This window comes from Gnatocerus cornutus, chromosome 1 (assembly GCF_029298725.1).
Source record: "Gnatocerus cornutus isolate USDA-ARS CGAHR chromosome 1, icGnaCorn1.1, whole genome shotgun sequence".
NCBI classification, from domain to species: domain Eukaryota; kingdom Metazoa; phylum Arthropoda; class Insecta; order Coleoptera; family Tenebrionidae; genus Gnatocerus; species Gnatocerus cornutus.
Window position 1 is genome coordinate 7,847,035 of NC_142233.1, and position 21,467 is coordinate 7,868,501.

Here is a 21,467-nt window from a genome sequence, read left to right on the forward strand (position 1 = left end):
GAAGACATTACTGCCGGGTTACTTAAAAACAAAAATTTCTAAAATTTGTCTTCCACAACAGAAGATAACAGAGCTGTCATTGCCATGTTGACATTTTAGAAATTCTTCTATTTTGGTGCTTTATCGCCTCTTTTCAAATAATTAATGTTTATTTAATTGTACCAAATTACAAACTTCTAGAGCCAAAGAGCCAGTTTCTAAAAATTTATATTTAAAGATCTACCCTTTCCTCATAACAAAATGAAGAATGTGATTAAAATCGGATTAAAACCTAAAAAAAGAATTTGTGCGGTTGGCTAGAATTCTCCATATCTAAGAAATTTTTATAATAAAAAACGCACACAAGCAACCAATTCGCTCGTAATTTATCATTCATTGACTGGATGTCCAAAACTGTTGTTTATTGGATCGATTTCTTTCGAATGTTAATGTTAATTTTTCTGTTGTTTATACTTCTTTTTTGTATTTATTTATTTTTTCTCTTTCATGTCTTTTCATATTAATGTTTTGTTATTATTAAGAAAAATTTGTATTCTTTATTATGTTATAAGGGTCAAAACCTTGATCAGTTTTACTGCCTTTTGGTCCTTTTTTTGGTTAAAGTTTTTTCGGAATACTATTTTATTTTTATTACATCTAAAAACATGTTTTGTTGTTGTTCTTTTTACCACAAATAAAGATTAATTATTTATTGATTATTATTATTTGTTAAGTTAACACACTACTTAAAAGTTGAAACTTGTCCAAATTTCTGTAATTTCGGTAGGTTTAACGCTATAGCTGTTAAATTTAGACAGATTGTTATTTTTGAGTTGAGTTAAGCACAATTAATAAACGATGGAAAAATAGTGAAGTCTCTAAATCTCATTGCTGCAGCATTAAATCTGCCAAAGCTACGAGTCTTAATTAAACAAAATCAAAATTATTTTAGGTTAAACTTTAAAATAAAAATTATTAAATTGAGTTCTCTTTGCTCTAAAATTTTACAATTTTTGGCTGTTAATAAACGATGAAAAAGTAATGACGATTCGAAATCTTAGTGCTGTAGCGTGAAAACTGCCAAAGCTACAAATTTTAATAAAAAAAACAAAATTTTAGGTTAGACTTTAAAATAAAAATTTCTAAAATGGGTTATCTTTGCTCTAGAATTTTACAATTTTTTTCAGATAATAAACAATGAAAAGTAATGATGTTCCGAGATCTTATTGTTGTAGTGTAAAAACTGCCAAAACTACAAATTTTAAGTTTGACTACAAAATAAAAATTTCTAAAATGGGTTTTTTTTGCTCTAGCATTTTACACTTTTTTCCAGTTAATAAACGATGTAAAAGTAGTGATGTCCCTAAATTTCATTGCTGTACCGTTAAAACTGGCAAAGTTACGAATTTTAAATTGCAAAAATTCAAAATTTTTGGACTGATTTTAAAACAAAAATTTCTAAAATGAGTTTTTTTCTTTTTTTTTTCTAGAATTTTACATTTTAGCACAATTATTTGACGACGAAAAAGTTGTTTCAATGCTGCAGCTGAATCTAAAATTTCCATTTTACTTATCAAATTACTATTACTCTCAATATGCTAAGGGAGCGTCCATAAATTACGTGAGCTGTTCAAAGGGGGGAGGGGGTCGAAACGAATCTCATCTAATCTTACTTTGGGAGAGGGGGGGTCTCCTCAAACATCACGCATTTCTTTTTTGCTCGAAACAGCAAAATTGCGGGAAAATAGTTTTAAATTAAGTAAAACATGATTCTTTAATAAAATATAGGCAAACCGTACACAAAATATGTATCTATTAGATGTTATCCTTCAAGGAGATAGATAATGCGGCCGCCGCAAAGTTGCACTATTAAGCAAATTATTTTTTTTCTTTTTAGAATTACAAATCCAACGCATTTACATAAGAAACACACATTTTGAAAAATCTCGCGTGAGATTGGGGGATGGGGAGGGGGTTGAATAAAATCTCACGACATCTCACCAGATGGGAAGGGGGGGTCAATTTTTTTTAAAAAACACCTCACGTAATTTATGGACGCCTCCTAAATTATAGAGTCAAAAAACCCATTTTTATTTTTTTTATTTTTAGCTAAGACATTAAATATTTCATACTAAAACTCGCTCCCACAATTTTAGTACTATAGCTGTAAAATTTGGTCAGATTCCAACATTACAACAATTCACATTTTTACTCTTAAATTTTGTAATTTTGTATCCAATATTTCATTACATTACACTTTAAAGAGAAGAGTTCCAATCAAAACCAAATGTAACATTTAACTTGTTCTTCAGCTCTTCCGTAAAACGAGTATATTCTTCATCACCAAAAGAAGTCATATCAATATGAAAATTCCTCAAACTTGGGATATTTTGTACAATTTTCTCAGCATCGAAGGAGCGGATCTGATTCATACTTAAATCCAACGTCGTCAAACGCGGCAATCCTTTAAACTCATCCCAAGTTAGATCAGTGATGTTACTATTAGCCAGACTCAGTTTTTCCAATTTCACGTTCTTCGTCAACAAATTCCCAGGGAAATTCTTTTGCACTACTTGCTGACGGACTGAAACCTGAAGAACTTTCAAGTTTACCAAGTCATAGAAAGCATCAGTTTGGAATTCGGTAGTGGCGCACTCGGGCAAAATTAATTTTTCTAAGGACTGAAGATTTTTGAAAAATTCTCTTCAAGGGTTTAAATTCCAGCCGATCCAAGTCGAGAACTTTGAGATGTGGTAAGTTTTGGAAAGCTTCCAGCGGCAGGTCGGTAGACTCAAAGGAGTACAAAGAGAGCTCTTCTAAGTTCTCGCAATTGAACGCGTCTTTATTCAATGTGAAATTTTCTTGTGGTTTGAAACGAAGAGTGAATTTCTTGAGTGTTGGAGATGAACAGACTTTGATTCGACATCTTCCAAATCGGCGAAACCAAGAGAAAGGTGTTCGACTTCTTTGAATTGTTGTAAAGTCAAGTTCTTTTTCAAATGTGACAGGACGATTTTGTCTGCCTTCATTGTATTTGTTAATCACTTCTACATTAAAAAAATGAAAATTTTGAGTTTGAACTACCTAAGATCGATTTTTAAGGTAAAAAATTGCGAGAAAAACGATTTCAGAAAAGGTTTTTTTGTATTTACCATAATTCCGAAGATATCGGGGAAAATCGTTTCCGGAGCTTCAAAGTTTTGGTCCTCTGACGCCAAGCCGAAATTTTAAACGACTCTAACTCAGTTATTTGTTGACTGACAAACATACAAGAGTGGTTTTGGATTCAGCGCAAAATTCAAAATTTCTTACAGCTTAAATTTCCTCAACAAATAACGCTATTTGGTAAAAAAAATGTAGTAAATACTTTCACAGGTGGGTTCAATTACATCCAAGCAAGTTTTGACTATTTTTATTTGAAATTTATCTAAATTACTCGCTGACTTTCTATTTATTTATTGGCAATTTTTACTTCAAAATTTTCCTTCAACACTTATCTAGGTGTGTCTTACTTTATCAATAAATCATTGATAATAAATAAGAATTGGATATAAATAGCTTTGATACAGTAAAACGGTTCATAAAGTTTTATCGCAACGTGCTAAAAAACGTCTCCAAAAGTGAACTTTTTTTTACATTTTTGCATCGAAACATTTTTGTAGTCTTTATGAGTTCTCCAAGTGATAGAAGATAGTTAATAAGTATAATAATAAGGTAAGCTTTACATTAATTATTATGACTTATTTTTTACGTTGTTTGGTGCCTTTTCAATTTCCGTAATACAAATAATAGGCGAAAATACGAGTTTTAATGTTTTCCTCGTTATAAATAAGCTGGCAACAGACCTATTTTGACGAAATTTGATGTAAAGTCATACTGATAACGATAAGATAGATAAATAACGATAAATAAGCCTTTATAGTTTGTGGATCTGAAATTTTGTACAAACATGTCCAAAAGCGATAAAAGTCGACAAACATCTCAACTAGAATCGGATTACACTGAAGCCTGATTTACAAAAGGTTTTTTGAAATGTCAAAATTTTTCTTTCTCGGAGTATCAAATTTTTTTAAACATTATCTAACTCATTTAATAATTTTGTAACTGGGTGGAGTAAGTCTCAGAATGAATTTGCACCAAATTTCAAAATTGTTGTCCAGTTAATAACTTATTTACAAAAGTTTTACAAATTGTCACCATTTTTTACCCTGCATATCAAAAATTTTAAATTACAAGTAATACAAAATTATAAAATTATAAATTAAATTTTTATCGTCATAAAAACCTGCCAATAGACTTATTCTGGCAAATTTTGATGTAATGTGACGTAATGATGACATAACACTGATAAGATAACTTTTTCTAGTTTCAAATGAGACCATAAACGATTTAAAATTTCGTACAAACATGTCTAAAGACGAGAAAAGCCAACCAAGTTTTCAACCGGAGTCGGATTGCACTGATCAACCTGAGGTAAGTGTTTTTGTTTTTTTTACAATTTCTGCTCCTAAAATGCAATGCATTTTGTACATTTTCAGTTTTTCTCTACACGACCAGGGACAACCAATTTTGGTACTGACTATGAAAATCTTACCGTTGCAGACTTCGCTTTGAAATTGGCCACAAACGAAAAAGTCCAAAACTTCAAGATTTCGTCAAACCATAAAGAATATGGTGACTTTGATGACATTGTTGTTAAAGTCAAGTCAGGAAGTGTGGATGAAACGTTAGCGTTCCAGTTGAAGCACATCAACAAAGGCACTTTGGCCCTGAAGGAGCTTGAGAAAGCAACAGGCAATTTTAGCATTAAGAAATATTTTCATTCATTTAAAGAAGTGAAGGAAAACTGTGACAAATTTATTTTGTACACGAATCTTAAATTTAACGCTGACGACACAACGCGGCTGAAAATCGATGATGAAAATTTTACAGTTGGTGTAAAAAAAATAATTTTGGATGATATATGTAAAACTTTTAGTTCCACAGAACATTGTTACCAATTTTATGTTGACAGTGATTCTTCTACTTCAAATAATGGCGATACAGTTGAAGAATACAAAAAGTTCTTCCAAAAATTTTTTCTTTATGCTAACCAAACAAATGTATATCAAACTAAAACATGCGTATCTGATTATTTCAAAAACGATTTCGGCGCTACTCAAACACATGCCAACAGTTATATTCAGTTTATAGCCGACTGGACAAAATCAGGAAACACGAAGGAGAAGTTAAATAAAGATTGGATTAAATCTGTAATTCTCTTGCAACTTCTCTCTTCTAAAATTAAATTATTGCATTTTAATGATGTTTGTAGTGGAAGTGAAGAGAAAATTCAAGTTTTAAAAACGGCATTTAACATGTTCAATATTGTTTATTTAAAAAACGATTCTTATGAAAAATTAAAAAAATTGTGGCGTGCTACCAAAAGCCAAATACAAGATTTAGAAGAAGTCAGAATTTTAATCAAAAAATATCAGCTAGACCAAAAAGTGTTTAACAGTTTGGATGATCTTGAGAATGAAACTTTAAATAAAATATTTTGGTTGCAAGGTAAATGTCCGCTGGTTATAGAAGCCGACGATGACTTCATTTACAATGCGATTAAGTTATGTCCGCATCAAAATTATATTTTATTAGGAGATCAAGTTCAAATCGAAAAATTATCAGAAAAAGTTAAAATTTTCAAAAATTTATCTCAAGTTGAAGCGCACACAGATTTATTTGGCACAATAACTAAAATATTTACGTGTTCAATTCAAGGTAAAAATGAAATTAGTTTGGACGAACTATGCAAAAAAATAAAAACCTTCTCTGAAATGATTGAGTGCGACGATCTAGTCGAGATGTTAAACGGTCCCTTAAATTTAGGCGGTGAAAAAGAGAGTTTCAGCTTTCCGTATGTTCCCAGATATTTATTGCGACACGTTGTAGAAATTAACTATTTAGAAAACATTGAGGACAAAACGGTTGTGATCATTGACAACGTAAAAGACATCGAAAGTCTAAGAAGCAAATTTAACCGTCATAACTTTGTCAAAATTGGCACTCAAAATGATGACTCCGTTTCAGCAAATATTAATTCAAAATTTCTTGTCTACTTTTCTGAAAATGAATGTTGTACTCAGGACTGCGAAATACTTTCTCAAAAAAATATAAAAACTGAAATTTGCCACCATTTAAGGTGGTTAAACGACAATTGTCTCGAATGGATTCGTACTAAGGGCGACATTAATCAGTTACAAAATCATAAATTGTCAACTTCCGATCGTTTGGAGGAAACAATGTTGTGGTCGCAAAAAAACGAGAATAACATTAATTTGATAGTGGGCGATCCAGGAATGGGAAAATCAGAATTAATGAAAAGTCTCAAAAACCAAACTCTCTCAAATGTTTGGACGATTGTAATAGACCCAAATGATATTTTTAATTTTTTTGAAACAAGTAAAGACCACAGTTCCAATAGATTTTTAACTTTCATAACAACGGAAAAAGTTAAGCATTTGAGTCTCCGGGATAAACAAATTTTTGAGATGTCTGCGAAACAAGGCAATGTCATCTTTGTTTGGGATGCACTGGACGAAATTGATACCGAAAAAGTTGGAACTGTGGGTGACATAATTTTAGAGTTTTCCAAAAAAAGTTGGTCTCAGTGGGTCACAGTACGTAGTCATTTGCAACGATCTTTGGAACTCAAATTTAATGTTTTGTCTCGAAATCTTACTCAATTTGACATAGAAGAACAGAAGGAGTACATTCGCGATCGTCTTAAAAGTGTCATTTCCATCGACAAACTCAAATCAATTGTTGAACAATTGCAGACTTCTGTTGTTCTGGTCGAGAAAAATAACATTTTGGGCGTGCCTTTGCTACTCTACATGATGACGGAACTGATAAAGAACGACAGCAAACTTGATTTATTCAGTGGAGGGTTTTTACTTAACCATTTGTATCATCATTTCTTTGAGCAGCAATTTGAAGTGTTTTATACAGAAAAACTCGGTCATAGTTTGACAAATCATAATTCAAAACTACAGTTTAATAAGTGGAAAAAACAACAAATGATAACACATACAAAATTCGCTTTGAAGTTGCTTTTCCCAAAGGAAATATTAACACAATTGAACGTCGAATGTGACGTGGATAGTAAAGACAACCCTCGCATTGGTTTAATTGTGGACAACCAGAACAACACTTCTTCTTTCTCCCACTTGTCATTCGCAGAATATTTAGTCGCATTGTATTTTGCGGAAAATGTGGATAAAAAAGATTTCTTTAAATCCATCCTATTTGAAGAAAAATACAACAACGTCCGTTTCTTCTTTGATTTATTTTCGGCAAAAGATTCTCCGGCTCATGTCGCGGTTTTGTACAGAAATTTAGATTTATTGAAAACATGTAAAAATGATATTGCAACCTGTAAGGATCAACATGGTCGAAATTTATTGCATTTGGTTTGTTCTTGGGGGCAAAGACATCCTCACTTTAAGGTCGAAAATGTGAACGGGGCGTATATTGTAGATCATGATTATCGGTTTAGTAGTTCCGCAGAAACTGTCGAGTATTCAGAAATGTTAGACTTCTTGTTAAACAAATGTAATAATCGCGAAGTTGATGATTTATTTGGAATGACACCGTTGGAATATGCACAACAAACTACCTCTTTAATAGCTGAAGTCAAACTGAGAAGAATTCAACGGAACAATCTGTCACATCTTAATTTAAACTACGTGAGCAATATTTTGTATTATTCGGCAAAATTCGGGTACATGGAAGCATTCGAATTGTTCATCTGCGGTAATACAAATTTAGTTGATGTCAGAAATATCGACAACTGGACTCTGCTTTTGGTAGCAATTAATAATAAACATTTTGATATTGGAAAACTTCTGTTATCCTCTGGTGCGAAAGTTAATGTTGCTACCACCGAAGATGGATTTACACCACTTCTTTTCGCCATTCTGCACGGAAATAACGAAATTATAAAAGATTTACTTAGGCGTGGAGCGGACATTCATCAAGCGACGAATGATGGTGCCTCCCCGCTTTACCTTGCTTGCGAAATGGGACAAAATGAAACTGTACGTCTTTTACTGGACAACGGGGCGGACATTCATCAAACGAATAAAAATGGTGCCTCCCCCCTTTACATTGCATGCGAAATAGGACAAAATGAAACTGTACGTCTTTTACTGGACAACGGGGCGGACATTAATCAAGCAATGAATGCTGGTGCCTCTCCGCTTTACGTTGCTTGCCACATGGGACAAAATGAAACTGTACGTCTTTTACTGGACAACAGGGCGGACATTAATCAAGCAATGAATGATGGTGCCTCTCCGCTTTACATTGCCTGCCAAAAAGGACAAAATGAAACTGTACGTCTTTTACTGGACAACGGGGCGGACATTCATCAAGCGGCGAATGATGGTGCCTCCCCGCTTTACATTGCTTGCCAAGAGGGACAAATTGAAACTGTACGTCTTTTACTGGACAACGGGGCGGACATTCATCAAGGGATGAATGATGGTGCCTCCCCGCTTTGCATTGCTTGCCAAGAGGGACAAATTGAAACTGTCCGTCTTCTACTGGACAACGGGGCAGACATTCATCAAGCGACGAATGATGGTGCCTCCCCGCTTTACATTGCTTGCCAAGAGGGACAAAATGAAACTGTCCGTCTTTTACTGGACAACGGGGCGGACATTCATCAAGCGGCGAATGATGGTGCCTCCCCGCTTTACATTGCTTGCGAAATGCGACAAAATGAAACTGTATGTCTTTTACTGGACAACGGGGCGGACATTAATCAAGCGAAGAATGATGGTGTTTCCCCGCTTTACATTGCTTGCCAAGAGGGACAAATTGAAACCGTACGTCTTTTACTGGACAACGGGGCGGACATTCATCAAACGACCAATGATGGTGCCTCCCCGCTTTACATTGCTTGCCAAGAGGGACAAATTGAAACTGTACGTCTTTTACTGGACAACGGGGCGGACATTCATCAGGGGATGAATGATGGTGCCTCCCCGCTTTACATTGCTTGCGAAATGCGACAAAATGAAACTGTATGTCTTTTACTGGACAACGGGGCGGACATTAATCAAGCGAAGAATGATGGTGTTTCCCCGCTTTACATTGCTTGCTTTAAGGAACAAATTGAAACCGTACGTCTTTTACTGGACAACGGGGCGGACATTCATCAAACGAATAAAAATGGTGCCTCCCCGCTTTACATTACTTGCCAAGAGGGACAAAATGAAACTGTCCGTCTTTTACTGGACAACGGGGCGGACATTCATCAAGCGGCGAATGATGGTGCCTCCCCGCTTTACATTGCTTGCCAAGAGGGACAAATTGAAACTGTATGTCTTTTACTGGACAACGGGGCGGACATTAATCAAGCGAAGAATGATGGTGTTTCCCCGCTTTACATTGCTTGCTTTAAGGAACAAATTGAAACCGTACGTCTTTTACTGGACAACGGGGCGGACATTCATCAAACGAATAAAAATAGTGCCTCCCCGCTTTACATTGCTTGCCAAGAGGGACAAAATGAAACTGTCCGTCTTTTACTGGACAACGGGGCGGACATTCATCAAGCGGCGAATGATGGTGCCTCCCCGCTTTACATTGCTTGCCAAGAGGGACAAATTGAAACTGTACGTCTTTTACTGGACAACGGGGCGGACATTCATCAAACAAATAAAAATGGTGCTTCCCCGCTTAACATTGCTCGCCAAAAGGGACAAAATGAAATTGTACGTATTTTACTAGACAACGGGGCGGACGTCAATCAAGCAACTAATTATGGTATCAGCCCGCTTTGAGATTGCATACCTAAAGAGACACCGTAGCATTTTCTATATGTTACTAGATCATGGTGCAGAATTTAGAATCTCCAAACCTTTTGCAAAATATTGAAAGGATGTTTAACCTTCACATATTTTATTTGTTTTTTATTGAGGTTTTTGTTTCTGAACGATACGAGACGAAGTGATAAGTGACAAGGTAAAAAATGCAAATTTCAAATGCAAATGCAAAAGACAAAGACGACTATATTTTATCACTGCCGATATTTATTGTTTTAAGAAACAAAATCGCACCCTATGTTTTTCTATGGCCGATTTTTCTGATTTAAAAAAAAATGTAAATGCTTGTCTTAGGAATTAATTTATTTACTGGTACTTTCATTCTAACGCTCATCTTACATTTTTGGCACTCTGTTTGCTTCTCTTTTACGGTTTTTGGTAGCACTTCATTTTTTAATTTACCCTAATATAGGTGTTTATGCTCGTCATTTTTATTTTTATATCTAAATAATAATTAATAATTATTATACAAGGTGTTTATAAATGTTTCTAGCATCAATGGAGGCTCTGGGATTCTTGTCGTACACCATTTTGCCGCTTTGTTTTCATAGTGAATATGACTATCTTGAAAATTATTTATAATGTTATTTACGTCAATGACGTTTCAGTTACAGTTTTGTGTCCAATTTTTTGATTTTCAGGTTTTAAACCACAACTAGAACAGTTTATTTCTCAAAACTTACTTTGCTCCATGTTTGAGGTTAACTGAAAATGTCAGTTGAAAAATCGAAACCCACATTTGTAATGAGCGGCAAATTTCTTTGACATTCCATAGCCACCCTTGATGCTAGAAACATTTATAAACACCTTGTATTTAATATTATTATAATTATTATAATTAATAATTATTATTTACTTCTTTATTTGTATATTGAATAAGCCGATGAGTGACATATGTGGCTATTTGGATAGCTTCGAATGTTAAAATAACTCATTTATACCATAAATGCATTTGTCATAATGTCCATTACCTTATTTCAGATTAAATAAATATGTACTTATAGTGTATGAATTTTTAGCGACTAAAGTTCAGCTCGGTGGTTAGTGAATGATACTCTCACAATTTTCAGTACAACGTTTATTTCGTACTTTTCTTTTCGAGTGTCGAGAGAAGACTGGTCAGGATGAAGGGATGATCAGGTAAAGAAAGTGTAGGAGTGTTGACCAGATGGCGGAAAGTATGGGAAGACCGGATGGGTTTATGGACTTGGGTACTCGGTTAGGATGGATGGGAAATATCGGACTATTTTATTTTACATTTTATACACAAAATATACAAAAGTATTTACAATTGGCGACAGAATGCCGCCACAAATTAATTTTTTTTATTACGACCATTTAGTTATATGTTGATGACGTAGTTATGAAATTCATCGCGGGCTGTGATTGGCCGAAAATCATTTAGTTATGTTTATTTTGATTATAACTCAATGTTTCAACAATTTATTCTAGTGCACAATGAAAACAACTGTCAGATTTTACTTTGATAACTAAAAATTCACTAAAGTTATAAGAGTTTTTGTATATTTTGAAGAAGAAAGCAGTGTGTAGTGATAGTAGTTCTAACGAATTAATGAGTAGACATAGCGAACCGCATCCCTAAATCTCTTGCCAAAAAAATTCAAGGTTCATCAGTTAATTTACTCCACCCGCTCGCAAAATCACTCGTGTTGCAAACTCAACCTTGTAAATAAGATGCCTCATCAAGTTTTGAAACTATTGTATATAATGGATATTAGCAAAAAAAAGCGATGTTGATAAAAAAAAGTTGAGTCCAATTCATTGTTTACTAACTTCCAACCCCAGTCTGTTGGGTCTTTCTGAAAACCAAGCCACACTTGAACTTGGTACCCGAAGAAAATGTTGGTGAGCAGCAGCCGAGGTTGGAGGAAGACAAGCTTTTCACTATTAGCGCAGTGCTTCAAACTAAACTCACAGTATTTTATTTAATAAATGAAAGGACTGGGTTTCATTTTATACCTGTTATTTTATATTTTAAGGGTATACGAGCCTGCCCGAAAATTTCGTGTTTGAAAAGTATGCAACTTTAACAACACCTTTGATTGACAGCTGACAAAAGGGATTACCGAGGATTTGGTAATGAGGGAATCATAAACTTTATGGAAACGGTCGTTTGACCTGCACATTTCCTTAAGAAACCCAGCGGTTGGAACAATAAATTCGTGTTGGACCAAAGATGAGTTAAAAATATTAGGATTTGAGTTTCTCTGCGTTTTGAGTCCGTCAAATTTCTGGTTCTAGTAGGCAAAAATTTTATGGGCGTATTTTTTTTTTATTAATGAAAAATGTATGTATAAAATCCGCAAAATTGCAGTTCCCATAGTACGTAATGGAAGAAAGTTTTTTTAATTGAAAAATGTAATTTTCGTAAATGTGCTCCGAAATTTTTCCTCACTGGTCGCCGGGGAAATTTTAAAATTACTTATTATTCTATAAATCGCATTTAATTTTTTGTAACCAAACCTTTTACCTGACACATGAGGGCCTTTTTTACTCTGTTGTTTTCTGAGATTTCGAAATTAACTCTTCATAATAATACATCCCGCTAGTCAATAGAAATACTTCCCTTATTGATTTTTAACAATTTTAACATTTTAAATTATCATTTCTATGTTTCTATATTGGTTAATATTTGGTTAATATTTTTTAAGCCAGAGCCACTCAGAAAAAGCAAAATTGGCTTTTAATGTTATTATGCAAAAAACTATTTTTTTAAAAACCTGTATCCACTTGTGTCTTTACTTATACGAATTTTACATAAAAATCTTCGTCTCTGATAAGCTAATCATTACTTGCTACCGGTGGATTTTATACGTTACCAATAAGACGTTTTGTTTTGAAAAATGTCGAAGCTAACACCATAATTTTCATTTCAAGAAAAAATCGTAAAACCCAAAACTTCAAATCATCCAATAACAATTAAAAATGTGTTTCGGAAAACTTATAAATATATATCTTGAAAAAAATATTTAAATTCTTGCAATCTTTGGATACTTGTTTTTGACTGTCCTCGACTTGTAAATCAATGTACTTTTTCAAATTTCTAGAGTTTTGTCGATTAAAGTTGGTCAATTGCTTTTATCAAACTTGCTGTTTATTACAGAGAGAGAGAGTGTTTATCGTTGATGGCCAATTTTTGTTCTTTAGATTAGATTATTATTTGCTTTTAATTATTTTAATTTACAATGGCAAACGGTTCAAAAAATCATGTAAGTACATCAGTTAACCAAAAAAGTAGGAAGCAAATTGCAAAACGGTTCTTGATAAAATACAGTGTATTCTCTAACAACAAATTTCGTCAAAAAATGCAGTTTAATCATCGTTCTGATGGTGGTAAGCATTACTATCCAAATGCGCGACAGAAGTTTTTGACGAAATTTGGTGTTTGGGAATAAATTGTGTTTTTGATAATTTTTGTCAACACCAAGATTTGGTTATGAAAAATGTTAGGAATAGTTCCAAAAGTGAAAATGTAAATACCGGTTTTAAGTCAGAGTTATCACATTTTATACTTGCGGATAAATGGTCTTTTAGTTTAGAAATATTTGCAATTTTGCATAAGCTAAAGTAAAAATTCGCGATGCATTAGAAAAGTAATTTTTAGCGATGTTTACAATTTACAATTTTACGTGATTGAGTTTTGAAAAATAACTTCTTACTATCCTTACTGATAAAACAGCATTTTTTCCACAATTTTAACCACAATTTGCGTACAATCAAAAAAGACAATTGAAATTTTTTTAACACATTTATATTAAAAAATATATATATTGAATGATTCCAAAAACCCTCACAAATAGATAAAAATTACACTTTTAAGGCGTCGCGACGCCAAAACTATCGGTAATAAAGAACAAGTTTTTGGGTCATCTCCTAGAGCTTCTTTGACTATCGATTAGCGTATGTAAATTATTAAAATTTTACGTCTAAGACAATTTTGGGGGTGACCACAAATATTGACGGACCCTGTATCAAAGATACAAAAATATTAATTCTCAATACACTTGCTACAAGTGTCTTCGATGTTTGTTGCCGAGAGCGGCCAGATGGGTCTTTACCTGCTTTTACCCGATAGCAGTTTATTACAATTAGGCGGAACGTCAGTGACCCCCTAGTGAGCGGTCGTAAATTGAGATTTGAAGAAGATGATTTGTGTTAGTTGTACTGCTGGTTGCCTATTTTTGATTTGTTTTTTTATTATAATTATTTTTATATTATATTTATATATATTTATATTATATAAGTTTATTATAACTTCAAAATTATAGCATAATGACAAAAACAAAAATGTCACCTCCATAGAGATTTGAATTCTGCACATGTTGGTATTTTTTTTAACTTCGTAGGTTGCTTCATATTCCTTAAAAACGAAAAATGGGAATTTCAGTTTTTAATTAATTAAAGTCAAATTTTTTACTTTTTCAAAATTCGAAGATGTCACCTCCATAGCTCTTCTTGAGACGCATACATACAGAGGTCGAGCGATTTTTCAAAGTCCAAAATGCGCTTCAAAAACGAAAAATCGTAAGCCATATACCGGGTATATGCGTAGCGTAGAGCCTTAAGTGCAAGTTACAATGACCGGTAGAAAAATATTTTAACCTATACTATATAATATTACAACTCTAGAGATGAATATACGTGGCGAACTCAAACATGTTATGACGATTACAACTGTTACAACTTTTTGAATCGCTATATCTCTGAAACGGTGGCTTGTAGGAAAAAAAGTGTTAATATAATTTTTATATATAATTGTATGATCTACAATTTTAGTTTAAAGCATTTTTATGATAAAACTTACCATTTCGCTGAAAATCGCGAAAAACTAATTTTTTGACCTTTGACCTTGAATAAAAAATTTTCCATACACGGGAATGATGGGGAACTTTCAGGGTTTGTTTATAATTGTATTTTAAACAATTGTACCAAAATTCAGCTTGTTGCGAATTTATGTAACTTCACCATAGCTTTTTAGTCTAATTTGACCGGACTATACTAAAAATCATAACTTTGACAATTTTACTGTTATAGCAATTAAATTTGGACACATTGCCACTTTTGAGTTGTTTACGTCTTTCACTAAATCGCCAAATTATTAACCCAAATACAGGGTGTTAGGTAACGTTACGGCCATAGAAAAAGGGGTGATAAAGACAGCCGTAAAAAGTAATGTTTCGAAGTTTTTTTCGGGTTTTCTTGAACCGTTTAAGAGCTGGAAGGCTTTGAATGTGACCAATCAGGGAACAATTTGCATAAGGTTACAAAAATTTGAATCAGAGTTACTGAAGGAAATTTTTTGTTTGATGTCAAACTGACAGTTCTTATTTTTTATCAGTGGCGTTCTTGTTTCATTTTTGTGGACATCACAAATCAAGTTCGTCAAAACGAAAATGTGTTGGGTACAATAAAGGAAACATTGTTGCGTCGTTTACAATTATGTGTTCAACAAGATGGTGGCTATTTTGAACATCTAGTGTAGTGTTGCTTTATTGTCTGTTTTTTGAATAAAATTGCGTTATTGTTTTGCCCTTTTATTGACGCCACTGATTTAAAACTTCAAATGTGACGGGAAAGTGACAAATTATTCGTTTGGTTCAAAAGCTACTTGGATTTCTGTAAAATTGAAAAATTACACTGTGCTCGAATTGCAATCTTTTTTTCCTCAACAGGTTGGGCATCCCTGGGGTAAATCTTAATTAAGTATGTTAAATACAACAGTGCTTACCGTGTTTGAATGTTAGCTCGCGTTTTCGAAATTTTGCAATTTTAAAATTTTCCGTTTTAAAATTTTTGCTTTTTAATTTTGACTTTTTGGAATCTTTTAGAGCTTTCCTAAACCTTCGAGAACCTTGCATAGACGATGCGTGAACGTTCTAGAAATTTTCAGCCAACCTCCTACTCCGTGGTCAGGTCAGGTGGTCAAAATTATAGAATTAATGACCATAAGTGGAAAATGTGTGTCGATTTAAAAGTAGTGGCGTTTTTAAAAGGTATACAAACGGGTTATACCAAAAATATGTGCTACATGTGCTGGCCTTTAAGGAAGGAATTTAGATTGCGTCAAAACAATATAATAAAAGTGCCTATCGAAAAAATTTGATTACCACAGCTTTACATCAAACTAGGAATTGTAAAAAAAAAATATTAAAAATGCTTAAAAAGCATTAAACCCAGAAGGAAATGCATTTAATGAATTGCAAATGACAAAAAAAAAACAAAAACTAAGAGAAATCTGTTTTCTGCAAAAACTTTTAGTAAAGCCGATTTACCTCCTTGAATCTAGTTGTGTGCTAACAATTTTGTTAGTTTATGTGTGTGGCATTGATTTTCTATTATTTAAGTTTAATAAATAGTCAATAAATTTTAAAAATTGCGTTTTGATTGGGTCTAGTGTTAAAAATTGTCAAACTTAAATTATTCGCAAATGCGAGCTAACTTTTAAATAAAATTCATATTATTGGATTCAGCGTATGCGGCTGTGTTTGACCCACCAAGTGCCCAGCTTGTTGCATTTTGCAGCTAGCACAGTGTTATTTGACGCCATTCTATTGGTCAACTTTAAAGCCTTGTAGCTTTTTAACTAAAACGAAAAAAATAAAATTAATTGCGGATTCCAAGACAGTTTGCCTTCCTTAATTACCCATTAGTCTATGGCCGTAACGTTACCTAACACCCTGTATACATATTTTAAAAATTCTCATTTTCAGCAGAACTGAAAATTTGCAAAATTTCAATTTTATTCTTGGAACAATCAAATTAGAAGCAGAGGAAATTTTCGTGTTATAGCTGTCAAATTTGGTTAAATTGCAATTTTTGGGTTTGTTCTTATTTTCACCAAACGGCAAAATTGTGCCACAGAAACAAAAAAAATTGACTTATCGGATCAATTTTAGTGTCAGAAATTGATTTTTTCGTTTGGAAATACAATATTCTAAAGTTCGTATCTTTAGCGCTATTAATTTGCTATTTAATGGATTTAATAAGCAACTCAAAAATGACAACTTGCCCAAATTTGGTTGGCAGAACACTGAAATTGTCAGAGTTACGAATTTTAATAAAATATGTTGGAAATTTTTGGTGCATCTTGGAAATAAAAAATTGCGAAATTTGTACTATACATATGTACAAGTGTCTCAGAAAAGGGCTATGGAGGCAACAATTCTGAACCAAAATTTAAAAACTAAAACTTTCTAACTCAAAAAAATAACCGAGTTAAAACAAAAAAATTGGCAAATTCACGAATTTTACTAAAAAAAATTTTCAAAAATTTGAGTTTTTTGCTTTAGAACTTTGCAAATCTACTACTCAAACACAGTAAATAATAACTGAAATCTCCTTGCAAAAAACACACATTTTAGAAATTTTCATTTGAAGACGAGTCAATGCCGCATTTTTCGCATTTTGCCGCATTTTTCATTAAAATCTGTAATTTTGGTAGCTTTAAGGCTATAGCTGTTAAATTTAGACAGATTGCCATTTTTGAGTTGAATATTAATTCGCCTAAACGGCAAAATTATGGAGCTAAAAATACACAAATTTTGGAATTTTTCTTATTGAAACTGAACCGAAAATTTCCAAAATTTCTTACTAAAAATCATAACTTTGACAATTTTACTGTTATAGCAGTTAAAGTTGGACACACTGCTACTTTTGAGTTGTTTACGTCTTTCACCAAATCGCCAAATTATAAACCCAAATATACATATTTTAAAAATTTTAATTTCCAGCAGAATCAAAAATTTACAGAATTTTGTACTAAAGTTCGTAAATTTGACAATTTTATTATTGTAGCAATTAAATTAGTAACAGTGGAAATTTTCGTGTCAAATTTAGTTAAATCGCAATTTTTGGGACTTTTATTAACTCCACCAAAAGGCAAAATTGTGCTACAGAAACAAAAAAAAAATACCATCCTGTTCAATTGTAGTGTCAGAAATTGAATTTTTGGTTTCGCTTGAAAATAAAAAATTGCAATATTTATATTATACAGGATATCTCTAAACACATGACCCAGAGAAAAACGACTTATGGAGGCAATAATTCTGAACCAAAATTTTAAAACAATAATAAAATAGCTAGAAAGCTCAAAAAAATAAGCGAGTTAAGACGAAAAATTTAGTTTTGTTGACAATGCAGAAATTCTTTTGTTTGTGCTTTATAGACTCATTTTGCCACTTTTCAACAATTAATTTTTAAAACAAATTTTTTGTTTAAGGAATTAAAAGTTAATAAGAGAATACAGTGAACGCCCCTCGTAAATCTGAGTACTGGAGAAACCGATCGACAATTTTTGAAATTGAGAACTCAAAAGAAAAGTGTCCAATAAAAGTAAAAAATTTTAGAATTGCAAAATTAGAAAATTGACACGTTTAGATTTTTTTATTTATTTAAAACTTTTAGACTTTTCTTGTGTTGTCTCCAGTTTTCTTAACTCATTTTACGACCTCTTTCGTTTTTCTTTGCTTTTTTTTGAGATTCTCAATTCTTTTTGGGTTATATGGATTTCCTCCTAAATTTCTCTACTGACTTTACTCATTGGATTCTCTAGATTTTCCCCCAATTTTCGTATAGATTGTGCATTTTTTGTAAGAACTTATAAAATGCAAGAAGTAAACTCAAAATGTACAGATGAGAGGTCAAAGCAAAATGTATTTATATTTATTTTTTCATAATATTTGCCATGTTTTGAGTATTTACATCAATTATGTCAGAATTGTGATAACCTTTGACGTCGATATTCCTTATCCACAAGCAAAACAATCTCATTTAACTCGTCAGTTGGAAACCAATCTTCACTCAAAATGGTTCGCTCATTCCAAAACTCCCTTGCTCTTCTTCATTCTCTCTCATTTCAGATTACCTTCATCGTCTTCTTGGTTTTCCTCAGTGGCATCTATTGCGAAGACGATGTTCTTCTGGTTGAAAGTGTCCAGAAAAAAACAAACCAATAACTTTACCACCAAGCACAGCAACTCAGGTGTATATTAAGTCAATCAATGGGACTTTAACATCACAGTCTTTATCTCATCTGAGGGTCACTAAGTTGGTCATTTATTTAACCAACGCGAGCCAACTGGAACCTGGAGCTGCTTGTTCACCACCAGCGTTGAAGTCACTTGGTATTTACATAGCAAGCACTTCGATAACAGTGAAGAAAGACATGCTGAAGAACTGTGAGAAACTGAAGGAGTTAGAGTTTGGAGGAATTCATTACAGTCACCATCCTCTTGCAGTTGATGCACTTACCCATTTACCCAACTTGAAGAGACTTACTGTTGAGTATATGAAACTCCACAATGTGACGAAGGAATATTTTCGAAACTTACCTTCTTTGCTAAGTTTGACTTTAAAGAACTGTCTCTTTGAAGGAATAGACAAGAACGCCTTCAGTGAGTTGACGAATTTGAAGAACTTGTGTTTGGAGAACTTGGAACTTGGACACATCACAAAAGATACTTTTAAGAATTCGCTTTCGTTGGAAAACCTGAGACTGTGCACCGACGTCGAAATTGAGGAAGACGCTTTCAATCATTTGTACCACCTGAGGACAGTTTTTCTATGTCTTCAGTTGGATGGCCACAACCCTGAATTCACCCAGAAGATCCTCAATAATACAATTAAAACAGACAGTCTTACCATCACTGGTTTACATGGTAAGTTGACTTTACCACAATTCAAAGAAGTCGACCACCTTTCTCTTGGTTTCGCCGATTTGGAAGATGTCGAATCAGGAGTGTGTTCATCTCCAACGCTTAAGAAATTCACTCTTCGTTTCAAACCACAAGAAAATTTCACATTGAACAAAAACGCGTTTAATTGCGAGAACTTAAAAGAGCTCTCTTTGTACTCCTCTGAGTCTACCGACCTGCCGCTGGAAGCTTTCCAAAACTTACCACATCTCAAAGTTCTCGACTTGGATCGGCTGGAATTTAAACCCTTGAAAAGAGAATTTTTCAAAAATCTTCAGTCGATAGAAATATTATTTTTGTACGAGTGCGCTACTACCGAATTCCAAACTGATGCTTTCTATGACTTGGTGAACTTGAAAGTTCTTCAGATTTCAGTCCGTCAGCGAGTAGTGCAAAAGAATTTCCCTGGGAATTTGTTGACGAAGAACATAAAATTGGAAAGACTGAGTCTGGCTAATAGTAACATCACTGATCTAACTTTGGATGAGTTTAAAGGATTGCCGCATTTGACGACGTTGGACTTAAGTATGAATCAAATCCGCTCGTTTGATGTTGAGAAAATTATACAAAATATCCCAAGTTTGAGGTATTTTCATATTGATAGAACTTCTTTTAGTGGTGAAGATTATACTCGTTTTACGGAAGAGCTGAAGAAAAAGTTAAATGTTACATTTGGTTTTGACTGGAACTCTCTTTTTTAAAGTGTAATGTAATGAAATTGTGGTTACAAAATTACAAGAAAAAATGTGAATTTTTTGTAATATTGTAACCTGACTAAATTTTACAGCTAAAGTACTAAAATTGTGGGAGTTTTTGGCTTTATAATGTAGCATTGACATAGGAGTAAAATTTTTAGTGTTACAAAATTTGATAAGCAAAATGGAAATTTTAGGTTCAGCTAGGAAATAAAAAATTCTGAAATTTTAATTTTTGGCTTTATAATTTGTGGATGTAGGGAAATTAATAACCAACTCAAAAGTGGCAACTTGCCCAAATTTGAATGGTATAATGCCAAAATTGTCAACTTTACGAATTTTAGTCAAACCAAAAATCATTTTCAATTTTTTTTTTTTTCAATTAAAATTTCTAACTTTGTAATTGTGCTAAAATGTAAAATTTTAGAGTACGAGAAACCCATTTTAGAAATTTTTGTTTTGAAATCAAAATTTTGAATTTTTTTCTTGTTAAAGTTCGTAACTGTGGCAGTTTTATCGCTACAGCAATGAAATTTAGGGACATCGTTACTTTTCCATCGTTTATTACCTGAAAAAAATTGTAAAATTCTAGAGTAAAGAAAACCCATTTTAATTTTTTTTTATTTTGAAGTTGAAGTTAAAATTTTGATTTTCAAATAAAATTCCTAGCTTTGGCAGTTTTTCCGCTGCAGCAATGAAATTTAGAAACATCACTTCTTTTTCATCGTTTATTAACTAAAAAAAAATGTAAATTTCAAGAGTAAATATAACCCATTTTAGAAATTTTTATTTTGTAGTCAAACTTAAAATTTTGATTTTTTTTTCAATTAAAATTTGTAGCTTTGGCAGTTTTTACGCTACAGCAATGAAATTTAGAAACATCACTTCTTTTTCATCGTTTATTAACTGAAAAAAAATGTAAAATACTAGAGCAAAAAGAACCCAATTTAGAATTTTTTATTTTGTAGTCGAACTTAAAATTTTGATTTTTTTTTTCAATTAAAATTCCTAGCTTTGGCAGTTTGAACGCTACAGCAATGAGATTTTGGAACATTACTTCTTTTCTATCGTTTCTTAACTACAAAAAATTGTACAATTCTAAAGCAAAGAGAACCCATTTTAGAAATTTTTATTTTGGAGTCGAATTTAAAATTTTGATTTTTTTTTAATTAAAATTCGTAGAAACTTCACAATTTTTTCCATCGATT

The 21,467-nt window shown here is 32.8% G+C and overlaps 2 protein-coding genes across 2 annotated transcripts; both read left to right on the plus strand.

The window, feature by feature from the left end:
- The first annotated feature begins 3,588 nt into the window (after nt 1-3,588).
- Nucleotides 3,589-10,666, plus strand: LOC148180171 (uncharacterized). Its single transcript, XM_088031486.1, has 3 exons — nt 3,589-3,693; nt 4,346-4,452; nt 4,518-10,666. The coding sequence occupies exons 2-3, from the start codon at nt 4,387-4,389 to the stop codon at nt 9,807-9,809; spliced, it is 5,358 nt and encodes a 1,785-aa protein (XP_087887612.1). The 5' UTR covers nt 3,589-3,693; nt 4,346-4,386; the 3' UTR covers nt 9,810-10,666.
- A 7,986-nt stretch (nt 10,667-18,652) lies between these two features.
- LOC148180172 (uncharacterized) lies at nt 18,653-20,491 on the plus strand. Its single transcript, XM_088045252.1, has 2 exons — nt 18,653-18,679; nt 18,731-20,491. Exon 2 carries the CDS (start codon nt 19,036-19,038, stop codon nt 20,263-20,265), a length of 1,230 nt encoding a protein of 409 aa, XP_087901378.1. The 5' UTR covers nt 18,653-18,679; nt 18,731-19,035; the 3' UTR covers nt 20,266-20,491.
- Nucleotides 20,492-21,467: the final 976 nt, after the last annotated feature.

Coding starts and splice junctions, on each gene's coding strand:
- LOC148180171 (XM_088031486.1), top strand. CDS start 4,387: ATGTCTAAAGACGAGAAAAGCCAACCAAGTTTTCAACCGGAGTCGGAT. Junction 4,453..4,517: donor ATTGCACTGATCAACCTGAG/GTAAGTGTTTTT, acceptor GTACATTTTCAG/TTTTTCTCTACACGACCAGG.
- LOC148180172 (XM_088045252.1), top strand. CDS start 19,036: ATGCTGAAGAACTGTGAGAAACTGAAGGAGTTAGAGTTTGGAGGAATT.